A 21,355-nucleotide genomic window follows, 5' to 3' on the forward strand; every position below is an offset into this window, starting at 1 on the left:
GAGGAGAGCTGGTCTGGTGGTAGCAAGCATAATGGGTCCCCTTTGCTAAGCAGGGTCCACCCTGGTTTGCATTTGAATGGGAGACTATGTGAGCACTGAGAGATTCCCCTTAGGGCAGTGGTTCCCAGCCGGGGTTCTTCCTCCAGATGTGTTGGAACTTCAGTTCCCAGCATCCCTAGCTACAGTTGATTATGGCTGGGGATACTGGAAGTTGTAGTTCAGCAACATCTGAAGGAACCCTGGTTGGGAACCGAGGCCTTGGGGAATGAGGTTGCTCTGGGAAGAGCATTTGCCTGCAGAAGGTTCCAAGTTCCTTCCCTGGCAGCATCTCCAAGACGGGGCTGAGAGAGACTCATGCCTGTGACCTGGGAGAAGCCGCTGCCCGTCAGTGTAGACCATACTGAGCTAGATGGAGCAAGGGTCTGACTCAGTAGAAGGCAGCTTCCTCGGTCCCTATCTTCACCACAACCATGTGCAGTACGTCAGGCCAAGGGATCAGTTGACTGGCCCAGAGTCCCCAATTCAGCCATGAAACTCACTGGGTATTTGAACCTGGATCTTCCCCAGTCCTAATTCAACACTCTAACCCAGGGATTCTCAAACTTGGGTCCTCAGGTGTTATTGGACTTCAACTCCCATAATCCCCAGCCTCAGTGGCCTTTGGTTGGGGATTATGGGAGTTGAAGTCCAATAACACCTGAGGACCCAAGTTTGAGAATCACTGCTCTAACCAATAATGGTACAACATAGTGGACAGGTCTATCTATCTAGTAACCTCTGTATCATTAGGAGATGCATGAACTGCAAAGGTGTTAAGCATGCTTTCTCCCTCTTTTAAAAAAAAACACAGGTTTTCAATTTTCTTAAGAGTATGCTTCCAGTAAAGTGTTTAATCAGCAAGTCTGCTTTTAACTGGGTCTACTTTGAACTGACGTCGATTAACTTTTGTATTGTATTGTCTGAGCCACCCCAAGCAGTCTCATGCTGGAGAGGTGGGATATACATATTTTAAATAACCCTGGAATCTGGATTCTGGGAGTGGTGGTCCACATCTCAGAATCCATGTCAAGGGGAGACGGCTCTTCCATGTGGGTTCCAAGTTAACCTTGCCGCTTCTCCTCCTTCCTCCAGAGGAGAGAACGTGGAGGATGCATTCCTAGAGGCGGCCAAGAAGATCTACCAGAACATCCAGGATGGGAGCCTGGATCTGAACGCCGCCGAGTCGGGTGTACAGCACAAGCCTTCGGCTCCCCAGGGTGGCCGGCTAACCAGCGAACCCCAGCCCCAGAGAGAAGGCTGTGGCTGCTAGTGACCTCGGTGCTCTGGGCTCTGTTTCTGACCTCTCACCTCTGTTAGGAGCAGTGCTTTCGGCTGCTTCGGTCTCCTCTGTACATCTTAACGGGTTTGATTAAAACTCCTGAGGCAACAGTTTAACACAGTACTAAACTGCTAAAAAATAAAAATAAAAAATAAAAAAAAATAAAAAAGAGAAACTTAGATGTAATCAGGTTATCAAAGGCAAGTAGAGTCAACCCTCTCCCTGCATGGTAAATCTAGAAGCCTTTTTTCTCTCCCCCCCCCATGATTGTCCTTGTGAATAGATGTCACCGATCCATGATTTACAAAAAGAGAGCACTGATGCTGGACCTCATGATTTTTACTCTTCATTCGCATTCTCATTCTCTCTCTCTCTGCAGGGCCTTGTCTCTCTTGTGAGGTTTAACTTTGTTAGCTTGTGCCTCTTCCTCCCACCCTGCAACTGGTCTGAATCTGTCCTTTTAGTAACAAAGAAGTTGACTTATCTGTGAAATGGCTTCCGAGGGTAGAGCAAGAATCCCGCATAACGTTCCTTGGGGCTAGGAGGATTCCCTGTTACACAGTTTTGGGGCGGGCAGGGGGACGTTGTGGGTTGCAGGGGGGTGAATGGCGTGCTGGACCTGGCCGGGCACCCAGCCGGGGGTGTCTTGTGCTCGATAGCTTGTTGTTGCCTCTTTGCTGCTGCTGATCCTTGCCAGATCCACCCTTGTTAACCGACCATAAATATGTATCAGTTTCGAAGGCTCTGAGCTGGAAGCAAATTCTGTGTATACGATTTTAACGAGGAAAGGCCTGATTGCTGGCATTAGGACTAGAAGAACGGACCGGTCTGTACAGTTTGGCCTTATACATGACCGTGTGTGTGTGTGTGTGTGTGTGTGTGTGTGTGTGTGTGTCTTCGTCTTCCTCCCTCCCTCCCACCACTTAGGAACTGCAGTTCACTGACCGTAGGCTCAATTCTCACATTTGGAGGTTGCCACTGGGTAGCGATTCCTAAGGGGATGCAAAAGAAAGGTCCACCTCTCTGCACTGCCCTGTCCGCTCTCTTGGTCTTGTATAACTGATGGTGTGCTAGTCTGCTTCCCCTTCCTCTCTAGTAAGAATTGTGCATTAATCCAGCTTTGTTTCCTGCTGGGCTCCTTTGCACATCTTGTACTCCCACAGAAGGTTTCTTCTCCTTTGGACGGTCACGAGTGGCCACCTTGCACTCTGTGGTGGGTTGTTTCTCCCCCCCCCCCTTTTTTTGGAACTACATTGTGGCATTTGACACTACAGTTTGGCAGGCTTAACTTCTGCTCCTTTTTAAGCTCTTCCTCCCTGCAAGGATCTCCCCCACCCCCCACCCCGCCTGCCCCCAAAAGAGCTAATTCACGGCACTGGGTGTATATGCAGAGCTCTCTTCTGTCTTGGCTTGGAGTCACGCAATCAATCTCGACACTGTACTGTACTCTCCACGGCAGCCTGGCCTCTTCTTTTTTTTTGAGTGGGGGGCAACGAATGGTTAGGCGTGACTAGGGCAAGAGGAGCCTGTCTGAACCGTTGCAGCTCCGGCAAGGTAGAAATCCCTGCAAGACACTAAGGTGAGGCCACATTCCACTGTGTGTGAGCAACAGGTGATAACCAGCATCTTGTACAGTCAATGTTAAATAAAGAAAAAGCCAAAAACTGGAATGTGCAAAGCAATTGGTGTGTGGGATGACTTGTGAACTGTCCCTTCGTGTGTGTGTGAGAGAGAGTGTCCTTTTTGTTTGGATCTGGTTCGGGTCCTCCCCTGCCCCCCCCCCCAACCTAAGGTTCTTAAAGTAGATGGATATAACTTTGCAGCGTGGCTCTTTTGCTGAAAATGAAACTCACCATATTTGCAGGGGGGGGGGGATTTGCCCAGGGACCATGACCTGTTGATAGAATTAACTTTTGGGCAAAGGCAATTGCTTCCTGCAGCTTGTTTGTGGTGCAAGTTCCCCCTTGCCCCCTTCCACTGGTCTTATATTCTCTCCCCCCCCCCAATTAAAGTTACAGGAGGTCTTTGTTTCTACGACAGGACTGATTTGGGCTGCTGTACTCCATTTAATGTAACAATGCTATTATCTAAATATTTGTAAATAAAGTACCTGTATCTAGATAAAATGACCGTAGTGGTTCTTTGAAGACTGACCATAACGGGGGTGCATGAAGTGGGCACAGTATTCCTCCTTGTGACAAACCCCTGCTTGCCTGTCAGCAGAATGGCTATCCTTGCAAGATGGCAAGAGTTCAGACTACTTTCACTCCTAGGGAGGTGGAATTTTAAACTCTCCACTATGGCCAAGGAGTAAGAAAATGGTTCCCTGTCCACTGGAGGCCCCCCGTCCAAAACGCACCAGGGAGAGACTGCACTAAATCAGGGCTGTGGGGCACCTTCCGTCTTGCAGATGTGGGAGCACAGCTCCCATCGTCTGACTCTTGGCCACGGCGGCTGGCGTTTGGGGAGTCTTAGTCCAAAAGGGAGAGTTGCCATCCCCTGCTTGAGCCACCTCTAGGAAGGGGGCCTCTTTGTCCAGTAAGCAAAGACAGTGGGATGTCCCTATAGAACAGCTTGATCTCTCGGAACTGATACCCAGATCAAATATGAAGCAGAGAAAGGAGGTGCTTGCTCCCTGTCTCCAAACTGTAGCCCCACCTGTGTATCTTTCTGCATTATACTTCACGGCCACGTGTGGTGCTTTGTTGTAGAAGTTAGAGCAAGGTAGAAGAGCGGCTGCTTCGCCTTAGCACCCTGTGTGGAGGTTCGACACACAAGATGCTAGGCGAACAATTAACAGAACCACCCTTGGAACCATACCAGGCTACAGTAGTTGTATTCTGGTAGATTTGGAATATACCAGGCTACATTAGGTGTATTCTGGGATATTTGGAATATGCCTTAATACACCAGGCTACACCAGGTGTAGTCTAGCAGATTTGGAATATACCGGGCTACACTAGGTGGATTGCGGCAGATTTGGAATATACCAGAACCACAGCACCCAATTTATCAGAACTGCCCTGGGCCATTTTTGGAAAGGTGGTATAGAAATCAAATTATTATTAATAATACGTACCTGAAGACCTTTTTCATAAGTTATAGGTAGCAGAATACTTAATCACCATTTGTTCCAAAGTCTTTTATTAAAATATTTTACCACTGAAATGCTTTGAACATCTTACAAATGAAACATTTTCACTAATATTGCTGAGGAATGTATAAAACCTAAAACACAATCAATCATAAATTCACATGCCTGCACCCCATCCCCACTTTCAGTACAAAGGAACATTCAGCCTAGTATACAACTGAGGGTATAGCGGGGGAAGAAGATCAGAGCTCACAGGCGAACAGCATCCCCAGGCCTATGTGGCTTATAAGCAAATGAGGTAGTAATTTCCAAGTACTTGTAAACCTGGGTTGTAGAAAAGCAGTGGCTATATAACCATCAAGAGTAATTATTACTTGGCCAGATACTGCTCACTGCAGAGATGCATCCCTTTTTGACAGTGGCCCATCACAAGCTAGGCTGGTGTTTTCTGTTTGGTACTTGGCTGTTCTGGGCAGGAAGGAGGGGGCCCTGTCTCAAGAATGGGAGGTCGCTGGATTCGAGCTTGCCTGGAACTGCTAGGCCAGTCTGGATTGGAATTATGGCTTGATATTTGCTACTGGTATATGGTGGGTGGAGACACCTCACAGCAGCCTGCATGAGCCAGTTAGCCCAGAAGCTCAAGCATTAAGGTCCCGATCCCTGATGCACAGCTGGCAGAGGCAGATCTCCTGTGCTTAAAGGAGTGAGTCCGATAGATCAGAAATACCAGACCTTCAGGAACACTTCCTGCATAACAGGCGGCTTCTAACACCCAGCAGATTCTCGGCCTTCACATCCCCATCTCCTGCCTGCTTGGCTGAGTTCATGCCTTGTACTGGTGGCTGGCCGGAGGTGGTGTCAACTTGCCTGCCGGGATCCTGGAAGGGGATCTGGCGAACTAGAAAAGAAGTCCATTCAGGAGTCCGACATGGGCGATGCCTTCCATGGCTACTCCTGACTGCATACCCTCCTGGGATACTGGGCCATCCCAGAGCTTCTCAGACTTGGGGCCCCAGCAGTGTCCCCTAACACAGGGAGTCCCACGTGTTGACTACAACTCCCAGCATCCCCAGGAGCGGTGGCTTTTGCTTGGAGATTCTGGGAGTTGCAGTCAACAAAATCTGGGAATCTGTTAGAGGGAACATTGGTCCCCAGATGCTGTTGGACTACAACTCCCATCATTCCCTGCCCCAAAGGCCACTTCCCATTTAGGGAAAGGTACTAGGGGGAGAGAGAGAGTGTAGAGAAAGCTCACCTGGTTCCTGGTGAAGTTCAGGTCTTCATGGAGGGAAGAGTTTAAGGAGGGGAAGAGCGACTCAGAGGAGGTGCTGCTGACCAGCTCGTCCAAGGCATCCACTTGCCTCTTGAGGCTATGCAGCGTGCCCTCGGTCTGCTGCTTGCCTTTAATCAGCACCTCCACCTGTTTGGACATGCACTGCCGAAGCCGCGCCTGAAGGAAGGACAGTCCGCTTGACACTGAGGGGGTTGCTTGGGGTTTAGAGAGCAGACCGTATGTTTTCGCCAGACACCCACCTCCCATGTCACTTAGGTCACACCAGGTAGTCCAGTGAGGGGGACGGGGAGAGGGAAAGGTGTGAGGAAGGCCAGCAAGTAGAGTGGCAGGGAAGGGGCAAGGAAGTTTGCCCCAGAGGATCATCGCAGGTATTGCTGTTTGGGTCTCCTGTCTGCTTCAGACTTTGTTTGCCATGTGAACTAAAGAACAGGCCCAAGAAGGCCCATCATCCTGTTTCCCACAGTGGCCCACCAGATGCCTCTGAGGAGCCCACAGGCAAGAGCTGAAGGCATGCGCTCTCTCCGGCATTTAGAGGCATCTTGCCTCTGGGGCTGGAAGTGGCCTATAGCCCTCTGACTAGTAGCCATTAATAGAACTGTCCTCCGTGAATTTATCTAAACCCCTCTTAAAGCCATCCAGGCTGCTGGCAGTCACCACATCCTGTGGCAGAGAATTCCACAAGTTATGTCTTGTGTGAACAAAAGTGCTTTTTCAAAGTCAAAAGAGTTCATTTTCGCTGAGTTCTGCACCAGATACACTCGTGTGTGTGTGTGTGTGTGTGTGTGTGTGTGTGTGTGTGTGTTAAGCACCAATCTAGCCACTACCCTTCTCCCAGCGCCCACCCTAAAAAGGGAATGCCGCTACACCACACGGATCTGGGCATTATCCAGTTAACAGGGACTCCTGTGGCAACAAAATAAGGATCCACTAAGCTTTCCACCTCCCCGCCCCAACTTTGTTAGCCGCCCAGGGACACAAGTTTGGGCGAGGTATACATTTAATTAATTATAACAACAACAACAACGCTATGCTGCACAAACTGCAACTAACCTTGAGGCGATCTTCGTGGTGCTGCAGCTGTTCCCGGCGGGCTTTTCCACGCCACTGTTCATCCTTTAAGAGGGAAAGGCCAGATCACCATAGATCACCTTTTGCACAGGCCTGCCTTGTGAAGGGAGCAGGCCAAGCAACCCTAGCCCTGGATAAGAACCTCCCCCACTCCCGAAGTGTGCCACCAGCTCTCTTGTGGGGACCTCATGGATTGTGGAAGGGGTGCGCTTACCGTGATGTGGACTCTGGACAGGTCCAGCTTCTCCTCGAAGCACAGCATCCGTGCCTCGTTGGCTGCAAAGGGGTCGTTTTCCTTCAGACTCTCCCACTCTCTCTGCAGGCTGTCTGAGGCTTGGGACATTGTGCCTTCCTCCTCTTCCTCCAGGGGTTCCGGTGGGGACTGGCTCAGGTCCTTCAAACCGGTCCTCAGGCGGTCTTTCACTTCCAGTTTCAGCATCTTCACAGCCTCCCGGATCTCTCTTTGCTGCTTCTCCAGATCCTCTTGACTCTTCATCTAAGCCACAGAACGCAGGGTCAGAGAGAGAGGCGGGGAAATGTGCCCAATGCCACCAGCTGATGGGCACACAACGCAGCTGACACACACGGTGGTCTCGATACAATTGCCTGCAGGAATCCTCCTAACTAGGGGCAGAGTGACCGCTGAGCAAAAGGGGACAAGTGTCCTAGGGGCGGGCTCTGGCTGAAGCACAGTTTGCTCTCTGTCTCAAGGCCCACTCCAGCCTTGTTACGCCCCCTACTCCTAACGGAGCTACAACTCTGGGAACTGGCGCGTCCATGGGTGGTGCCGTGGACATGCCATGGTTGAGATCCACCAGCAGCAACCCAGTCCCACGGTCACACAACAACGGCACATCCCCAGATCTTGGTGGTGGTGCCAGTTCATGCCATCGGCAGCTCCGCACGACGCTGGCATGGCTGCAGTCCTGTCACTGGCCCCAAGCACCCCGCGTAGGAGGCTGCCCAATATCCAGAACCCAGTTCAGGTATGTTTCTAATGTGACAATTACTCGCATCGCAAGAGAGAGTGTTGGGTGAGATGGCAGTCGTAGCCCCACTCTCGTGGAGTGTGCTTTGGAGAGACTGGGGCAGGCGGGAGAGGAAAGAAAGAAAACGAGAGAAAGAAAAAAGAAAGGGGAAAGAAAAAAGATGGAGAAAGAAAGAGGGAGAGAAAGGCTGCCCTGAGCCATTTTTGAAAGGGCAGTACAGAAATCAAAAGAAATAAATGGAGAGGAAAGGGAAGAGAGAAGGAAGGAAGAGGAAGAGAGAGAGAGAGAGAGAGAGAGAAAGAAAGAAAGAAGGCACGTCAAGTCAAGCCAATCAGTCACAAGGCTGCAGTACTAGCCACTGTGTTTGTCCTGAACCAACTGCATCTCCTTTTCCCTGGGTGACCCCTGAGTTCCAGAGTGATGGGAGAGCGTTAAACCAAAACCTCTCTATCCCTCTCTCCACACCGCGTGCACAGAAGGATGGGAAAGGTCCGTGTGCCAGGCGGCACCCATCGGAGCAAACACGGGACTGCCCCCGACACTTTGGCCAGAACGAGGCCCACGCCAAGAAGTGGCGCTGGCTCTGTCGGCAGTGCTGCCAATGCAGGGGGCTACCTGTGCCTTGAGCGCCAAGTACTCTTCCTGGATGTGGCCCAGGTCCTTCATCAGCCGCTTGGCACGCTGGTGGTTGTCCTGTGCCACTTGCTCTATGGAGGCCACTTCTTTCTGCAGGCAGGCGTTTTCCTGTTTTTGTTCCTAGAACATTTTTTTTTAAAGTCAAGTAATTAAAATAAATAACGTAAAATAAAATAGATGGGAGGGAGGACAATTTTCATAGTGGCTGACATGAAGGGAAAAATTATTAGCCATATTTGTTCTGTTTTTATTGAACTCTGATTCCTCCGAAAAGCTGGAGAGAGAGAGGAAACCACATGGATCTCAACTGAGAGTGGGTTCCATGGCCCAGGGGCAATCACCGAGAAGGCCCCGCCCTGCGTGCTCAACAAATACCTGGGACCGAAGGGTGCAACCTACCACCCCAACCGTCTGCCACCTGAGGTGACCACCTCACCTTGCCTCATGGAAGAGCCGCCCCAGCTTATGGCAGCCAAACAACACAGCGGCATACCTGAAGGGCTCCCTCGAGCTGGGCCCTCTGCATCTGGATCGCATCCTTCAGGCCTGCGATTTGCTTCTCGGCTTTCTTCCTCTCCGCTTGGATCTGAGCCTGGAGTGCACTCTGCTCGGCCACGGAGACTTCCAGCTGCCTCTGGAGGGAGGCCACCTCCCCGGCCTTTTCTTGCAACACCCGTTCTTTTTCAGAGAGTTGCTGTCCTAGAAGCAAGCAGAGGATTCAAAACCACGATCTTTCTGCAAGAGACTCAGAGCAGCATTTCAACCACTCGACAGGGTTCTGGCGGAGCTGAGGCCCCCCCAGGGAACAGCATAGCTCAGTGTGGATTTGAACCTGGGACTCCCACATCCATTGCAATACCCTGATGAGTGGATATTTAGCTCGGCAGCGAGGCCTAAGATCACACAGTTCATCATCAGGGTGTTCTACAAGCACCTTTATCTGCTCTGGAAATGCTGCCCATGTGCAGCAGCTGTGAAAAAGGCACATTCCCGGCTAGGGATCATTAGGGGAGTGACAATAAATGCTGATATTATAATGCCTTTATACTATCTACGGGGCGGCCACATTTGGAGTCCTGGTCGGCATGTCTCAAGGAGGACATTACAGAGTGGGAAAAGGTGCAGAAGAGGGCAACCAAGAAGATCAGGGGCCTGGAGCACCTTCCTGATGAGGCAAGGCCACACCATCGGAGGCTCTTTAGTTTAGAAAGTGACTAAGGGGAGGTATGGAGGAGATTTATAAGATTATGCATGGAGTAGACAGAAATTTTTCTTTCTCTCCGACAACACTAGGACCAGGGGTCATCCCATGAAACTGACTGGAATTCAGGACCGACAAAAGAAAGTCCTTTTTCGTACAGTGCATCATTAATCTATGGAATTCTCTGCCACGGGATGTGGTGATGGCCACCAGCTTGGGCGGCTTCAAAAGGGGCTAAGACAAATTTGTGGAGGGCAGGTCTCTCAATGGCTACTAGACATGATAGCTATAGGCCACCTCCAGCCTCAGAGGCACGATGCCTCTGAATCCCAGTTGCAGGGGAGCAACGGCAGGAGAGAGGGCATGCCCTCACCTCTTGCCTGTGGGCTTCTCGGAGGCATCTGGTGGGCCACTGTGTGAGACAGGATGCTGGACTAGATGGGCCATCCAGCAGGGCTGTTCTTATGTTCTCTAAGCCTTTGGGGATGAGAAAGAAATCTTAGCTAAGCGTGTTCAAGGCTGCAGACACGATGCATTTGGCTACCACGCACGGGTTTTGCCGACGGTCTCCTTGAGGGCTGCACAGCAGGACTCCTCCTCTTGGAGCTTCCGGATCCGCTCCTCTGCCCCTTGGACCCGGGCAATGGCCTGCTCCAGCACCTGCTTCTGGCCCTCCTGTTTCGCTGCACACTCCTTCAGCTGCTTTTCTTCACGTTGCACGTCTTCCCGGAGGCGCTGAAGGATCTAGGCGGAAGGGCAACAGGTCAGGAGGCCACCTGAGAGTGACTCCCTAGCCTCAGATCTTGCCTTGTTTCAAGCAGATCCTGACAGCCAGTGCGATTCTTTCAAGATGCAGAGAGCTCTGGCTGGACAAACCAGAGAGCGGATTTGAATCTTGTACCATCTCTCCTTCCGCCCGTTCCCGCTCCTGCTCCTCCAGGTCCCTGCAAAGCTCCTGCAGCTGGCTTTCCACTTTGCGGTGGGCTTCTTGGCATTCCCGGCACTTCCGGGCATATTTGCCAAGGTCCTCCTTCAGGGCTGCCTGTTCGCGGAGCAACTCCTCTTTCAGCCGGGCAGCCTTTTCTGCATCCTGCCATTTTAGAGCAAAAAAAATTAAAAATACTGCTCTACAAAGCTATGGCCCCAACCCTCAAAGTCTTAGGGTTTCTATGTTCATACTGCCACCACCCCAAGTCTGATCCTTGGTCTCATCATCTCAGCGTTGTCTACACTGACTGGCAGCAGTTCCCCGGAGTTTCGCACAAGGGTCTTGCTTTCCTAGCTGCATCTACAGATGCTGGGGATTGAACCTGAACCCTCTGCACGCAAAGCACACTCTCTCCCCAACCGAGTTATGGCTATTCTCCGAGGATGCTGCATTCCATGCCAACTATATCCACAACACTAGAAATCTCAGAAGAAAGCTCACCTTTCCCAATTGCTGAAGCTGCTGTCGGGAGTCACTCACTTCAGTCTTCAGGAGAGCCAGTTCCTCCTTTTTGGCTACGGAAAACACACAGTTACAGCTTGTCAAAAAGGGGGGAAAGTGCAATAATTAAGGAGGGCTAGAGGAGGGTGGAACAGATTTTAAAACTGAAATTTATTATATGTCAAAGAGGAAAGGAAAAGAATGGGCCCTACGGAACTATTGGGAAAGCTGTTCTCTACCATGAAGGTGCTTCTGTAAGTCTGCAACGTCTTCCTTCAACAATTTCTTGCGTTTTTGCAATTGATCTGATTCCCGCTCCAGCGCCTGGATATCCTCGTTCATTTGCTGTACGCTGCTGAGTGCCGTTTTATTGTCGTCTTCCATAGAAGCCAAGGTTCTGGGAAACGGAAGAGACACATTTGTCCTGAATTCCACTTCATACCTCCGGCAAGACGGATGTACTTTTGGAAAAAGCTAAACTCCAAAAGGAATGGTCATTCCGGGTGCTGGACTGAGATTCTGCAATGTAATGGATGGAGCCGGAGTGATAAACCGGAAAGAACAGAAAGGAAGGAGGAGAACAACAACAGGAAATGCTTCACAATACATCGGCTTTATGCTTATCTTGCTAGCCCAGTAGGCTGCTTGAGACAGCAAGGACTGGCTCAGGAAATCAGTCCGTCAATAACGAAATAAAAAACTTTGGAAGCACCCTTGTTTCAGAGAACGGATATCAAAATGTGCAAGAGCAGGGGACAGTCACTGCCTGCATCCATGGAAGGGGGCATTCAGTATTTCAGACAGTATAGTTTGCTCTATAACTGAAGGCAGTGCTACCTAGTGGCAAGGGCTTCACATATGGAGCATGTTTGGGTGGTATTGACGGGAAGGTATTGACGGGAAGGTGTTTGGGTGGTATTGGGTGGCATGTTTGGGTGGTATTGGGTGGCATGTTTGGGTGGTATTGACGGGAAGGTGTTTGGGTGGTATTGACGGGAAGAACATTTAGCCCGAGAGAGCCCTCTCCCTTCCCAGCCGCCCTCACTTTTTGGTTGTGGACAGTCTCCCCTCCAGACTCTGACAGTCTTCTTCCAGGCGCTGCTTCTCGCTTCTCAGCGCCTTGATGCTGCTCTGCAGGTTGTGGAGCTGAGCGCTCAGCTTCTCGGCTTCTTGCTGGGTCCTTTCCAGCAGCTGCCTCTGGCGCTCCGCCTCCCCACGCTGCTGCTGCGATGCCCGCTGGAGATTCTCCAACAGCAGCTTCTCCTAGGCGTTAAGACACCAACGAACCCACATGAGGGATTTTGTTTCAGCGTTGATCCCATTGAGGAGCACAGGAAGCTGCCATATACTGAGTCAGACCGCTGGTCCGCCTAGCTCAGTATGGTCTACACTGACTGGCAGCGGCTTCTCCAAGGTCACAGGTAGGACGTCGCTCCCTGCCATACCTGGAGTTGCCAGGGAGCAAACCTGGGACCCGTTTGCAGATGCTCTATCACAGAGCTACAACCCCATCAAGACTCATTGGTTCAGGGAGATCGCACATCCTGAGCAATGAAAGAATGACACCTGTCTCCAAGAAGGCGAGAGTCAACCTCCCTCACCTCCAGCACGGCTCCTTGCAGGCTTTCCAGTTCATCCACTTTCTGGCTGTGCTGGAGCTTCAGGCCTTCCAGTTCACCATTCTCAAGCTGCAACATCTCCAGAACGTGCTTGAGTTCTAATAAATGGACGGAAGAGGAAGAAGCAGAGTTGCGTCAGTTCAAAGCGAGCCAATCCAAACACAGAGAGGGAAGAAGGGTCCCAGGCTCGACTCTTGCCAGTTAGAAACAAACCAAAAGAGAAAGAGGACGATCGCAGGCAGCAGCAGGCTTTGGAACGACCCTCGCTCAAGATCCCAGATGGCTGCTACTCATCGGAACAGACCAGACTGACCTCGAGGGACCAATTGTCTGACTCAGGGGGCATCCTGACCCACTGAAGCTGCTGGAGGGAGCTCTGGTCTTCTAGCAGCTGGGCGTGAAGCCCAAGGGTGGGACTGATGTTGGATGCCCTGCCAGACAGATAGCTGGGCGCAATCCAAGGAGGAGAGCTGGTCTGGTGGTAACCAGCATGGATTGTCCGCTTTGCTAAGCAGCATCCGGACTCCGGTTCTTCCGGCAAGGCAAGAACCGCCAGCACTATCGCCATCACAGGGCAGCAGCCTGTGTGACATCGTGCATTATCATTCAACAGGAATCCTGTTTAAAATACATTTATACAACATTTAACATTTATCTTTATTGGCAGGTAATAATCCAGCCCCCGCTCCAGTATCTAGAGCACGGCTGCTCAACTTTGGCCCTCCTGCAGATGTTGGCCTGTATCTCCCATAATTCCTGGCTACTGGCCACAGTGGCTGGGGATTATGGGAGTTGTAGTCCAAAACTGGGGGGCCTCCAATTGAGCAGGCCTGATCTAGAGATACACTTTTTTTTCTTTTTAAAATTGAACTGGTGTCCCATTTCTCTTACTGGTTTCTGAGCAATTTGCTTAGGCATGATGACAACTCGCCATTCAGACACCCACACGCGCCAGTGTGGGCAGATGACAAAGTATACACAAAAAACTACAGCGGTGGAAACTGCTTTCCAGCCGAACCTGTCTTATGCTTCATTATCCGTCCCAGGACATCCTGCAGGTTCGCCTCCTCCTTTTGGATATCCTGCGTCACGAAGGAAAGCTGAGCTCTCTTCTCATGGAGCTGGGCGCCAAGTTCTCCTCTCTGCACACTCAGGCCTTCCAGGAGAGACTTCGCTTCCTAGGCAGGAGGACCAACATCCTTACAAAGCAGGATCAGTACATTCAAATCAATTCATTTTTTAAAATGAGTCCTTTTAATCATTGCTCATTCCACCTCTCACGCCTTGCCCACCACTGAGCCAGGACAATATTAAAAAGCTGGCCACAAAATGTTACCGGGTGGAATCGCTCAAGCCACAAACCCTGAAGGGGATTGAAAAAATAATCCGGCACAATCCAAACATGTGAGAAGTAAGTGCCGAAATAAAAATAAGGGGGAGGAGGAAACCTTGATCTGTCGCCTTTTTCCAGCGATGTCAGCCTCGCCTTCCCTGAGAGCTTCGGTGAGGTCGGCGTTCTTCTGGGCAATGCTGTCTTGGAGAAGGTCGCGCTCTTCTCTTTTCTGATCAAGCAGCCTATCCAAGAGGAGTAACTCCTGCTGCTGGGCTGCTGTCTACGGACATGTGGAGAGAGAGGGGGCGAAATCATTCAAGCCAAGATAAAGCCAATGTCTCCATCCTTCGGGGCGGAAGCCTTGGATTATCTGAATAAGGGATCACTCGAGATGCGCTCGTGATCTTTTCCGTGGACAACCCATGATTACACCTGCTTCTCAGGACCGTCTGGATCGGAATGTCACCGTTACCTGCTCCTTCAGCCTCTCCAGTTCACTCTTCTTGCTCTGGAGGATATTTTCTGCCTCTTTCAGGACCTGGAGATGATGGTCTTCGTTCCCTTCTGCAAACTGAATGTCTGCCTGCAGCTTCTGGAGGCTGGGAAAGTGAAGTGCTGGATTCAAATAATTGAGGAGAGGAGAGGGGAAGAGGCTAGGTGGGGTACGATGTTGGGTGGGCCTCACGTAGGACATCAACGGAAGAACTAGGCTCTAGTCTTCACGGGGCAACATTAAAGGTCTGTTCCAGGGCTGCAAAACTTCAGCTCTCCAGCTGCTTTGGGACTACAATCCCCATCATCCCTGCCCCGGTCACAGCGTCAAGTATGAATTGGGAGGAGAAAAATCCTCTTTTTCTTATTTCAAACCAATCTAACTTGCCTTTCGGTCAGGATTTCAATCTTCTGGCTCAGGGACTGGAATTCGGAATCTTTTGCCGAGACGACTTTGTGGATTTCCTTCAGGATCCCTTCTTGCTCCATTTTGTGCTGCTCCAGGTCCTTGGCATCTGCTTGAAGCATCCTGAAAACGTGCTCATGAGACATTTTCTCAGGGCAGCCTGCCTGACGGTAGCTAACATGCTGACTGTTCCAAGCTCTTATCGTTTTTACTTTTAAACAACTGCGGGCAACCAGCGCTCTAAAGCACCAGAGAGCCAGACGCCAGAACTATCATGCGGCCAACCACCCCCAAACTCACATTACTTCATAGGTTTCTGCCGTAGCCCCATCTAGTCCAGCATCCTGGTTCTACAAATGGGCAGACAGGTGCTCCTGGTAAATGTGTGAAGGCACCTGGACCACGGAAATCTGTGAACCCTTTCGGTTTCTTCCCCAGCAACTAATATCAAGGTAGACTGGTCCTGAATGTGGAGGTTCCATTGACCTCTTAGGACAGACCTAGTTGCAGGTGACCCAGAGCCAAGATGCATAGGTTATTTTTACTTCCCTCAGCTGTCTCCCATGCATCGGCCACCACGTGACTGCCGTCATCAGCAAGGAGGTCTGGCTAATCCAGGAGTGTCGATTTCTGATCCCTTCAGTTATACCTGATCTGTTGAGCCAAACTGTGGCCACCCCTCCAACAGATGACCAAATAATGAAGATTCTTCTCCACTCCGGCCTACCTTAGCTGCTGATCAGCTTTTACCAGCCTCACAGCCATGTCCTGAGCCCTTCGCTCCAGCTCCTTGGCTTCCTTCTCAGTCCGAGACAAGTGTTGCTTAGCACTGTTGTACTTCTGGATCGTGTCTTTGGTCTAGAGAAAGGAAAATGAAACCCTTTCTGAAAGATCTGAATACCTATCCCATACACTGCCCTTCAAAACAGAAAGCTCTCTATCATTAATTTGGCTGTTGGAAGCATTCTTCAAGCGGAGTGAAACGTCAAGAAACTTCCCAGAGCTCTCTTTGAGATGAAAAGCTCCACTCCACAGTGGATTTGGCAAACCTCGCCATAACCCAGGCATTACAGTGCAAAGATTGTAACAGCTCGTCTTGGCGACTCTGAGGTTCTCCCTATCTTCTTGAAAAACAACAAAACAGAACACACGGCACGTACTTTCCCCCGCGTGTTCTCGCATTCGTTTTCCGCTTCGGCAAGAAGCCTGTCCGCCTCCTGGAGTTCTGCCCGTCGCTTTAGCAGCGTCTTTTCGATGCACTCGATTTCGTCCACGATGTCTTCGTGACGCTGGAGCGACTTCTCCAGGGCCAGCTCCGAAATGAGGCTGCTCGGGTGCCCATCGAGGACATCTCTAAGGAACACAGGGGGTTAAGAAGTCAAGGGCGAATGTGGCCAGGTGCCCAGAAAATTAACTGGGGCGGCTTTTCTGGCAATCGCCCTGGGAGAGAGTTTCCCTCCCTACAGTGCTAGAGAGCCTTATAGGAGGCAGAGAGATTTCAGCCCCCCAGGGAAAGGTTCTCACTCTAGGAAGAGAGTTGAAGACCTGCTGAAATTTTTTTTTAAAAAGGGCAAGATGGCTCAGTTAGGAAGAAAAAGCTATTTTTCTCTTTGTACAAGCATGGGCTTGAGCTATGGTTGAGCCCACTGAAGACTGCATGAGAGACCTCAATACTGTCGGGGGTGGGTACACAGAGAAGGATGCCCCCAAAGCATGTTTTCGATGAAGGCTGCTCAACTTGGGCCCCCCAGCTGTTTTAGGACTCCCAGAATCCCCAGCCACAGCAGTCAAGAGCAAGGGATTATGGGGATTGTAGGCCAACATCTGCAGGAGGGCCAAAGTGGAGCAGGCCAGGAGATTCTTCCTGCTAAAAGCACAGGCGCAGTCAGGCTCCTGGGGAACTTCCAAGAGCACACACAGAGAGTGAGAGAGATGACTGAGATGACTGAGAAAGCTCTAGGACAGTATCTATGGAGTGCTTTTGTGGAGTTTGCGGTGGAGGAGGGAACGTAGAAGGGGAATTGGTGAAGAAGAAGATTTGATCCAGAATCCTCACCGGCAGTGATTTCGTTTCTGGGCTTTCTTACGCAGCTCTGCTACCTGCCGTTTCAGCTCTTCTCTCTCGTTCCAGAGGTCCTGCATGTCCTGCTGCAATGCTTCCATCTCTGGAGTCCGTTCATGAGGAGAGGCTCTCAGACACCCGCCTGCACACCTCCGAGACTTCAACTGGTCTATAATGTCTTCCAACCGTGAGATTTCATTCTCCTGCAACAGATTAACAGGGACAGTGCAATGAGAGCATTTCTCACCAGAGGAAAATGACGGACGCATTTCAGGCACGATCCCCGCATCTCTTGCAGCAAACAGAATCACCGTTTAAGAGAAGACACACATCTGCAAACGTGTGGGGGTGAGTGGCAGAGTCACACTGGGGAGTCGGAATTGTGTTGCTGGGAGGGGAGAGCTGGTCTTGTGGTAGCTAGCATGAATTGTCCCCTTTGCTAAACAGGATTCACCCTGGTTTGCAGTTGATTGGGAAACTACATGTGTGAGCACTGCAAGGTCTTCCTTTTAGGGGATAGGGCCATCGCTCAGTGGAAAAGTATCTGCATGCAGAAAGTTCCAAGTTCCCTCCCGGGCAGCATCTCCAGATAGGGCTGAAAGAGACTGCCTGTAACCTCAGAGAAGCTGCTGCCAGTCTGGGTAGACAATGCTGAGCTAGATGGACCAAGGGTTGGACTCAGCAGAAGGCAGCTTTCTGGGTTCCCAGGACTCAACCTGCAACGTTTCTGGGTACGCCACCACAAAGGCAGAGGAAAGAACAGCACATGACCAACTGTGTGGGAGACTTTGCTCTTTTGGCCACTAGCCTACACCAGGGGGGCATACATATTTTCGTTCCGAAACGTGGTGTCTAAGGAGTTCAGGACCTTACCAAGCGGTGATGCTCGGGGATGTTGCAGTGCAGGACGCCGGCAGGAATGAGAGGCACCGAAGAACAGTTAGCCGGAAGAGGGCTGTAGAGGAGCTGTGCTCCAGCAGGGGGCGGGCCGAATACAACGGTAGTCGGGGCCAGCTGCCCTCCATTGGCTGCTACAGGAAGTGGCGGCGGGCCATACACCATTGTTCCCTGAGGTACCGGGGCACCGTCTGGCAGCAGCGTATAAATGACTGAACCCGGAGGTGGCACAAAGGACGAGGGGCCGGGAACATTCGCTTCACCGTCTTCTTGCTTCCCTGCATGGTGGGGACATCACAATATTAAGGACACTGTTAAGGTTGCGTGTCAAATGGGAACGGACACCAAAGCATATTTATTTATTTGCATTTATATACTGCTTTTCCGGTGAACCTCCCAAAGCGGTTTCCAAAAGAGCAAAACAAGAACCCTTTATCAAGCCACACATGTGGGCTGTGAATATTAGAAATAAACTCCTCTCTAGAAGAAGGAAGAGCATGTAAGCGTGGGTATCGTCCCCACGCCATGTTGTCAAAAGATTAGGCCAGACAGGATATGCACAAGAACTGTGGAACTGCCAGCACCAACTACCCAAGGAGGAGGATAGTTGACGGCTGAAATTCTGCACCTCCTAACACATCAGTTCAATTGATATCAATGGAATTGCCTTCAAGCATGCATGCAGGGCGAGAGGTAGCAAGGAGCACGCCTCTGGATATGCATGGTTGCCAGTCGCTGGCCACAACAGGTCTCCTGTGCTTTTGACAGCTGCGTGGAAAGTCCCGAAAGTGATGCCCCTAAAAAAGGGACAAGAATGACCTGTTGAGGCTTGACTCGGGATCAAACGGACCCACCTCTGTGGGAGGGAGACTCCGGCAAACTGCTCCGAAATGGCGTATGCCCCCAGCAGCCTCTTGCAGCGGGCGAGACGGAGCCTTCCTTCTTGCTCTGCTTGCCCTCCCCGGGTCCTCTTCTGACCGGAGTGGGCGTGGGATACTGCAGGCCAACGCCAGAATCTTTGGTACTCTGAGATGCAGGGGTCGAGGTCTTTAAATAAGATAAAGCAAAAAAGCAAACAAACAGCAACCCACAACCAAAGAGCACATTAAGACAAATCTCTCATGACTGGGGATGGGAGTGTAGCTCAGTGGTAGATCCCTGCTTGGCAGGCAGAAGGTCCCCGGTTCAATTCCTGGCAGCATCTCCAGGAAGGCCTGGGAAAGACTCCTGCCCGGAACCGTGGAGAGCTGCTGCCAGTCAGAACAGGCAATACTATGCTAGATGGCCCGATGGTCTGACTCAGGATAAGGCAGCTTCCTATCACCCGAGTCAAGCAGGACCTCTACTATAGACTGTGATCCCCTTTGCCTTAACAGGGATTCCTGCAGTTCCTTATAGACGGGAGGGGAGCAACGGTCACTCCCACTACAGATGTCTCCGTGAGAAATTAGTAGTTGTCCCTGGATCTATTCTCCTAAAAATCCAAACACTTCTAGGGCAGGTTAGGAAAGATTCCTTCATGCTGTTCCTTCCCACCCAAAAGGCAGTCTAGTTTCCATACCTGTGACAGCAACGGCCCACAGCACACATGTCCCCTCCGTCTGAGCGGCTCCATTAAACCGGCGATGGTCTCCTCCTGGTGGAAAATGGCGTGCTTGAGCGCTGCGATTTCCTCCAAAATCCTGCCAATCTCTTCTCTGTCACCTGAAAGAGGGTTGAGAGGCTTAACCCACCTGAGCAGAGAGGATGGGGTGGAGGCAACGAACCACGAGCGGAAGGAAGAGAGGCCTGTTCTGCAGTTCCCGCCGCGCTCTAACATTATCTAATCTATCTGTCTGTATGAACAATGCAAACCAAGTATATTTTCCTGGCGCTGATGTCAGGTGTTTTTTTGGGTGGGGTGGGGGTTGTTGAATTTTTACCTATTTTACGAAGGCGATGCATATTTCAACAAAAGTTCCCAAAGCAGTTTACATAGATATAAATAAATACACAAAATGGCTCCCTATCCCTGTGAAGTCCTCAGCATGCTGGAATCAGAAAGCAGGCTTACTCTTTCATAACATCTGGCCGCCTGCAGCCTGTATAAATTGAATATATTTGCAGGTGGAGTTTTGTACATTTTTATTCTGCATTATTTCCTCTGCCTGTGAGTCCTAAGGAGGAGTCCTTTCTAGGGACTCCTAGAAAGCTTCAGCAACCATCCCTTTTTAAGTTCTCCAGGAATTGCTGACATGTTTTCAAGCACATCTTCACAACTGTAGTTCTTAGAGCAGGGCTCCCATCTTCTCCAGCCACAGTGGCCAAACTTGGGGGGACCCTTTGACAACCCCCTAGGTTCGAGGAAGTCCATAGGGTATGTAGGGCCAAAACTATTTTAAACCAAGCATTCAGTTTCTACCCACTTGGACTCCAAATCAATACTGATTAATAGCGTCCCACCTCAGCAATCAAGCAGGAAGACTCCATTAAATGTACAGGTAATTAAGTGTGTTAATGTAGTCTAACGACTGTAGTGGAGATTGTATACAGAGTGCTTATTGATTTTGCATCCAAGGGTGCCGCTTTGCTGTCACAGCTTAAGAACGCTGAGAAACCAACAGGTTTCAGCCCCGAATGGATTTCAAGAGCGGGCCTGTTTTGCCACCCAGATGTTGTGGCAGTTCAACACTTAGACATTTTAGTGTGAAAGAGAGTAGCTGGGGTAGTTTATAGAAGCCCTTGGCGCCTTAAGAGCCCACAAAGTGGCTTAAATATGTGTCAATAGTTTATGGCGATACAGACCTTTGAGAAACCTCAGACGCTAGTAAAAAATAGACCAGATTCCGCTTTAGATGCTCCATTTAGACACAAGTGGGCGGCACTGAAAATCTAGAATGAGGTGGCTAATTCAGTGTAGTCATCTGTATGCATAGGGTGACGGTCAAAGCCGTCGAGATACATCCGAGTTTGTTTCATTTGTTTTGTGCTGCAAGACTGTTTTTGACCAAACTGGAAGAAAACGTTACCTGCCCTGGCCCGGTCTAAGGCATTCTGTAATCGGTCAATTTCTTCTCTCTGCCGTTTCAGAAGCTGGTTCAACTTCTCAATTTCCTCTTTCCGGACACCTGATGCGGCAGCCTCATTGCTGATTGCTTCCATTTCATACTGAAACTATTCAAGAGCAGCCTAGTCAAAACCTTTTCGGCCTAGCACATATTACGGTTAAGCATCAGATACCCGTCACCCCATTACAGAAGAACAGCTCAAGAACTTTCACACAGTGTCAAAAAACTTTAGGCAGAGAATCTACAGGCTGGGTTAAACCTTGCTTTCTGAATCTGGTTTTAAAAGGAATGCATCTTGGGGTCATGGTGCCAGGACCCGCCTACTCAAATGCCACATTTATCCCTACCTGGGGTATCCCTGAGCCCATTCCTCTTCCTGGAAACAAGAACAGCCCCTATATTTTAAGGGCTCAGTGGGGTGTGTGATGCTGAACTTTGCAGCTCATGTTGCATATCCGCGATTCACTCTT

The 21,355-nt window shown here is 50.5% G+C and overlaps 2 protein-coding genes across 7 annotated transcripts in view; one reads left to right on the forward strand and one right to left on the reverse strand.

Annotated features, from left to right (window-relative positions):
- The window catches only part of RAB14 (RAB14, member RAS oncogene family), a 28,497-nt gene extending 25,053 nt beyond the window's left edge, over nt 1-3,444 (forward strand). The window contains exon 8 of the mRNA XM_053282492.1: nt 1,132-3,444. Within this exon, the coding sequence (XP_053138467.1) occupies nt 1,132-1,309 (178 nt within the window). The 3' untranslated portion in view covers nt 1,310-3,444. The remainder of the gene's footprint in view (nt 1-1,131) is intronic.
- Nucleotides 3,445-4,439: 995 nt separating this feature from the next.
- CNTRL (centriolin) overlaps nt 4,440-21,355 on the reverse strand; it is a 42,405-nt gene continuing 25,489 nt past the window's right edge. For 5 of the 6 annotated variants that reach the window (XM_053281824.1, XM_053281827.1, XM_053281828.1 and 2 more), the window contains 23 exons: nt 20,847-20,991; nt 19,400-19,542; nt 18,693-18,885; nt 17,815-18,116; nt 16,936-17,144; nt 16,040-16,232; nt 15,607-15,737; nt 14,862-15,002; nt 14,454-14,580; nt 14,097-14,261; nt 13,667-13,826; nt 12,631-12,746; nt 12,075-12,292; nt 11,269-11,426; nt 11,030-11,103; nt 10,502-10,690; nt 10,152-10,344; nt 8,893-9,098; nt 8,379-8,519; nt 6,989-7,270; nt 6,757-6,819; nt 5,668-5,862; nt 4,440-5,310 (listed from right to left, as the gene is read on the reverse strand). In XM_053281824.1, coding sequence (XP_053137799.1) covers nt 5,236-5,310; nt 5,668-5,862; nt 6,757-6,819; nt 6,989-7,270; nt 8,379-8,519; nt 8,893-9,098; nt 10,152-10,344; nt 10,502-10,690; nt 11,030-11,103; nt 11,269-11,426; nt 12,075-12,292; nt 12,631-12,746; nt 13,667-13,826; nt 14,097-14,261; nt 14,454-14,580; nt 14,862-15,002; nt 15,607-15,737; nt 16,040-16,232; nt 16,936-17,144; nt 17,815-18,116; nt 18,693-18,885; nt 19,400-19,542; nt 20,847-20,991 — 3,819 coding nt within the window. In that variant the 3' untranslated portion in view covers nt 4,440-5,235. The remainder of the gene's footprint in view (nt 5,311-5,667; nt 5,863-6,756; nt 6,820-6,988; nt 7,271-8,378; nt 8,520-8,892; nt 9,099-10,151; nt 10,345-10,501; nt 10,691-11,029; nt 11,104-11,268; nt 11,427-12,074; nt 12,293-12,630; nt 12,747-13,666; nt 13,827-14,096; nt 14,262-14,453; nt 14,581-14,861; nt 15,003-15,606; nt 15,738-16,039; nt 16,233-16,935; nt 17,145-17,814; nt 18,117-18,692; nt 18,886-19,399; nt 19,543-20,846; nt 20,992-21,355) is intronic. The other variant, XM_053281826.1, reaches the window with a different exon arrangement.

This window comes from Hemicordylus capensis, chromosome 17 (assembly GCF_027244095.1).
Source record: "Hemicordylus capensis ecotype Gifberg chromosome 17, rHemCap1.1.pri, whole genome shotgun sequence".
Taxonomy (NCBI): Eukaryota; Metazoa; Chordata; class Lepidosauria; order Squamata; family Cordylidae; genus Hemicordylus; species Hemicordylus capensis.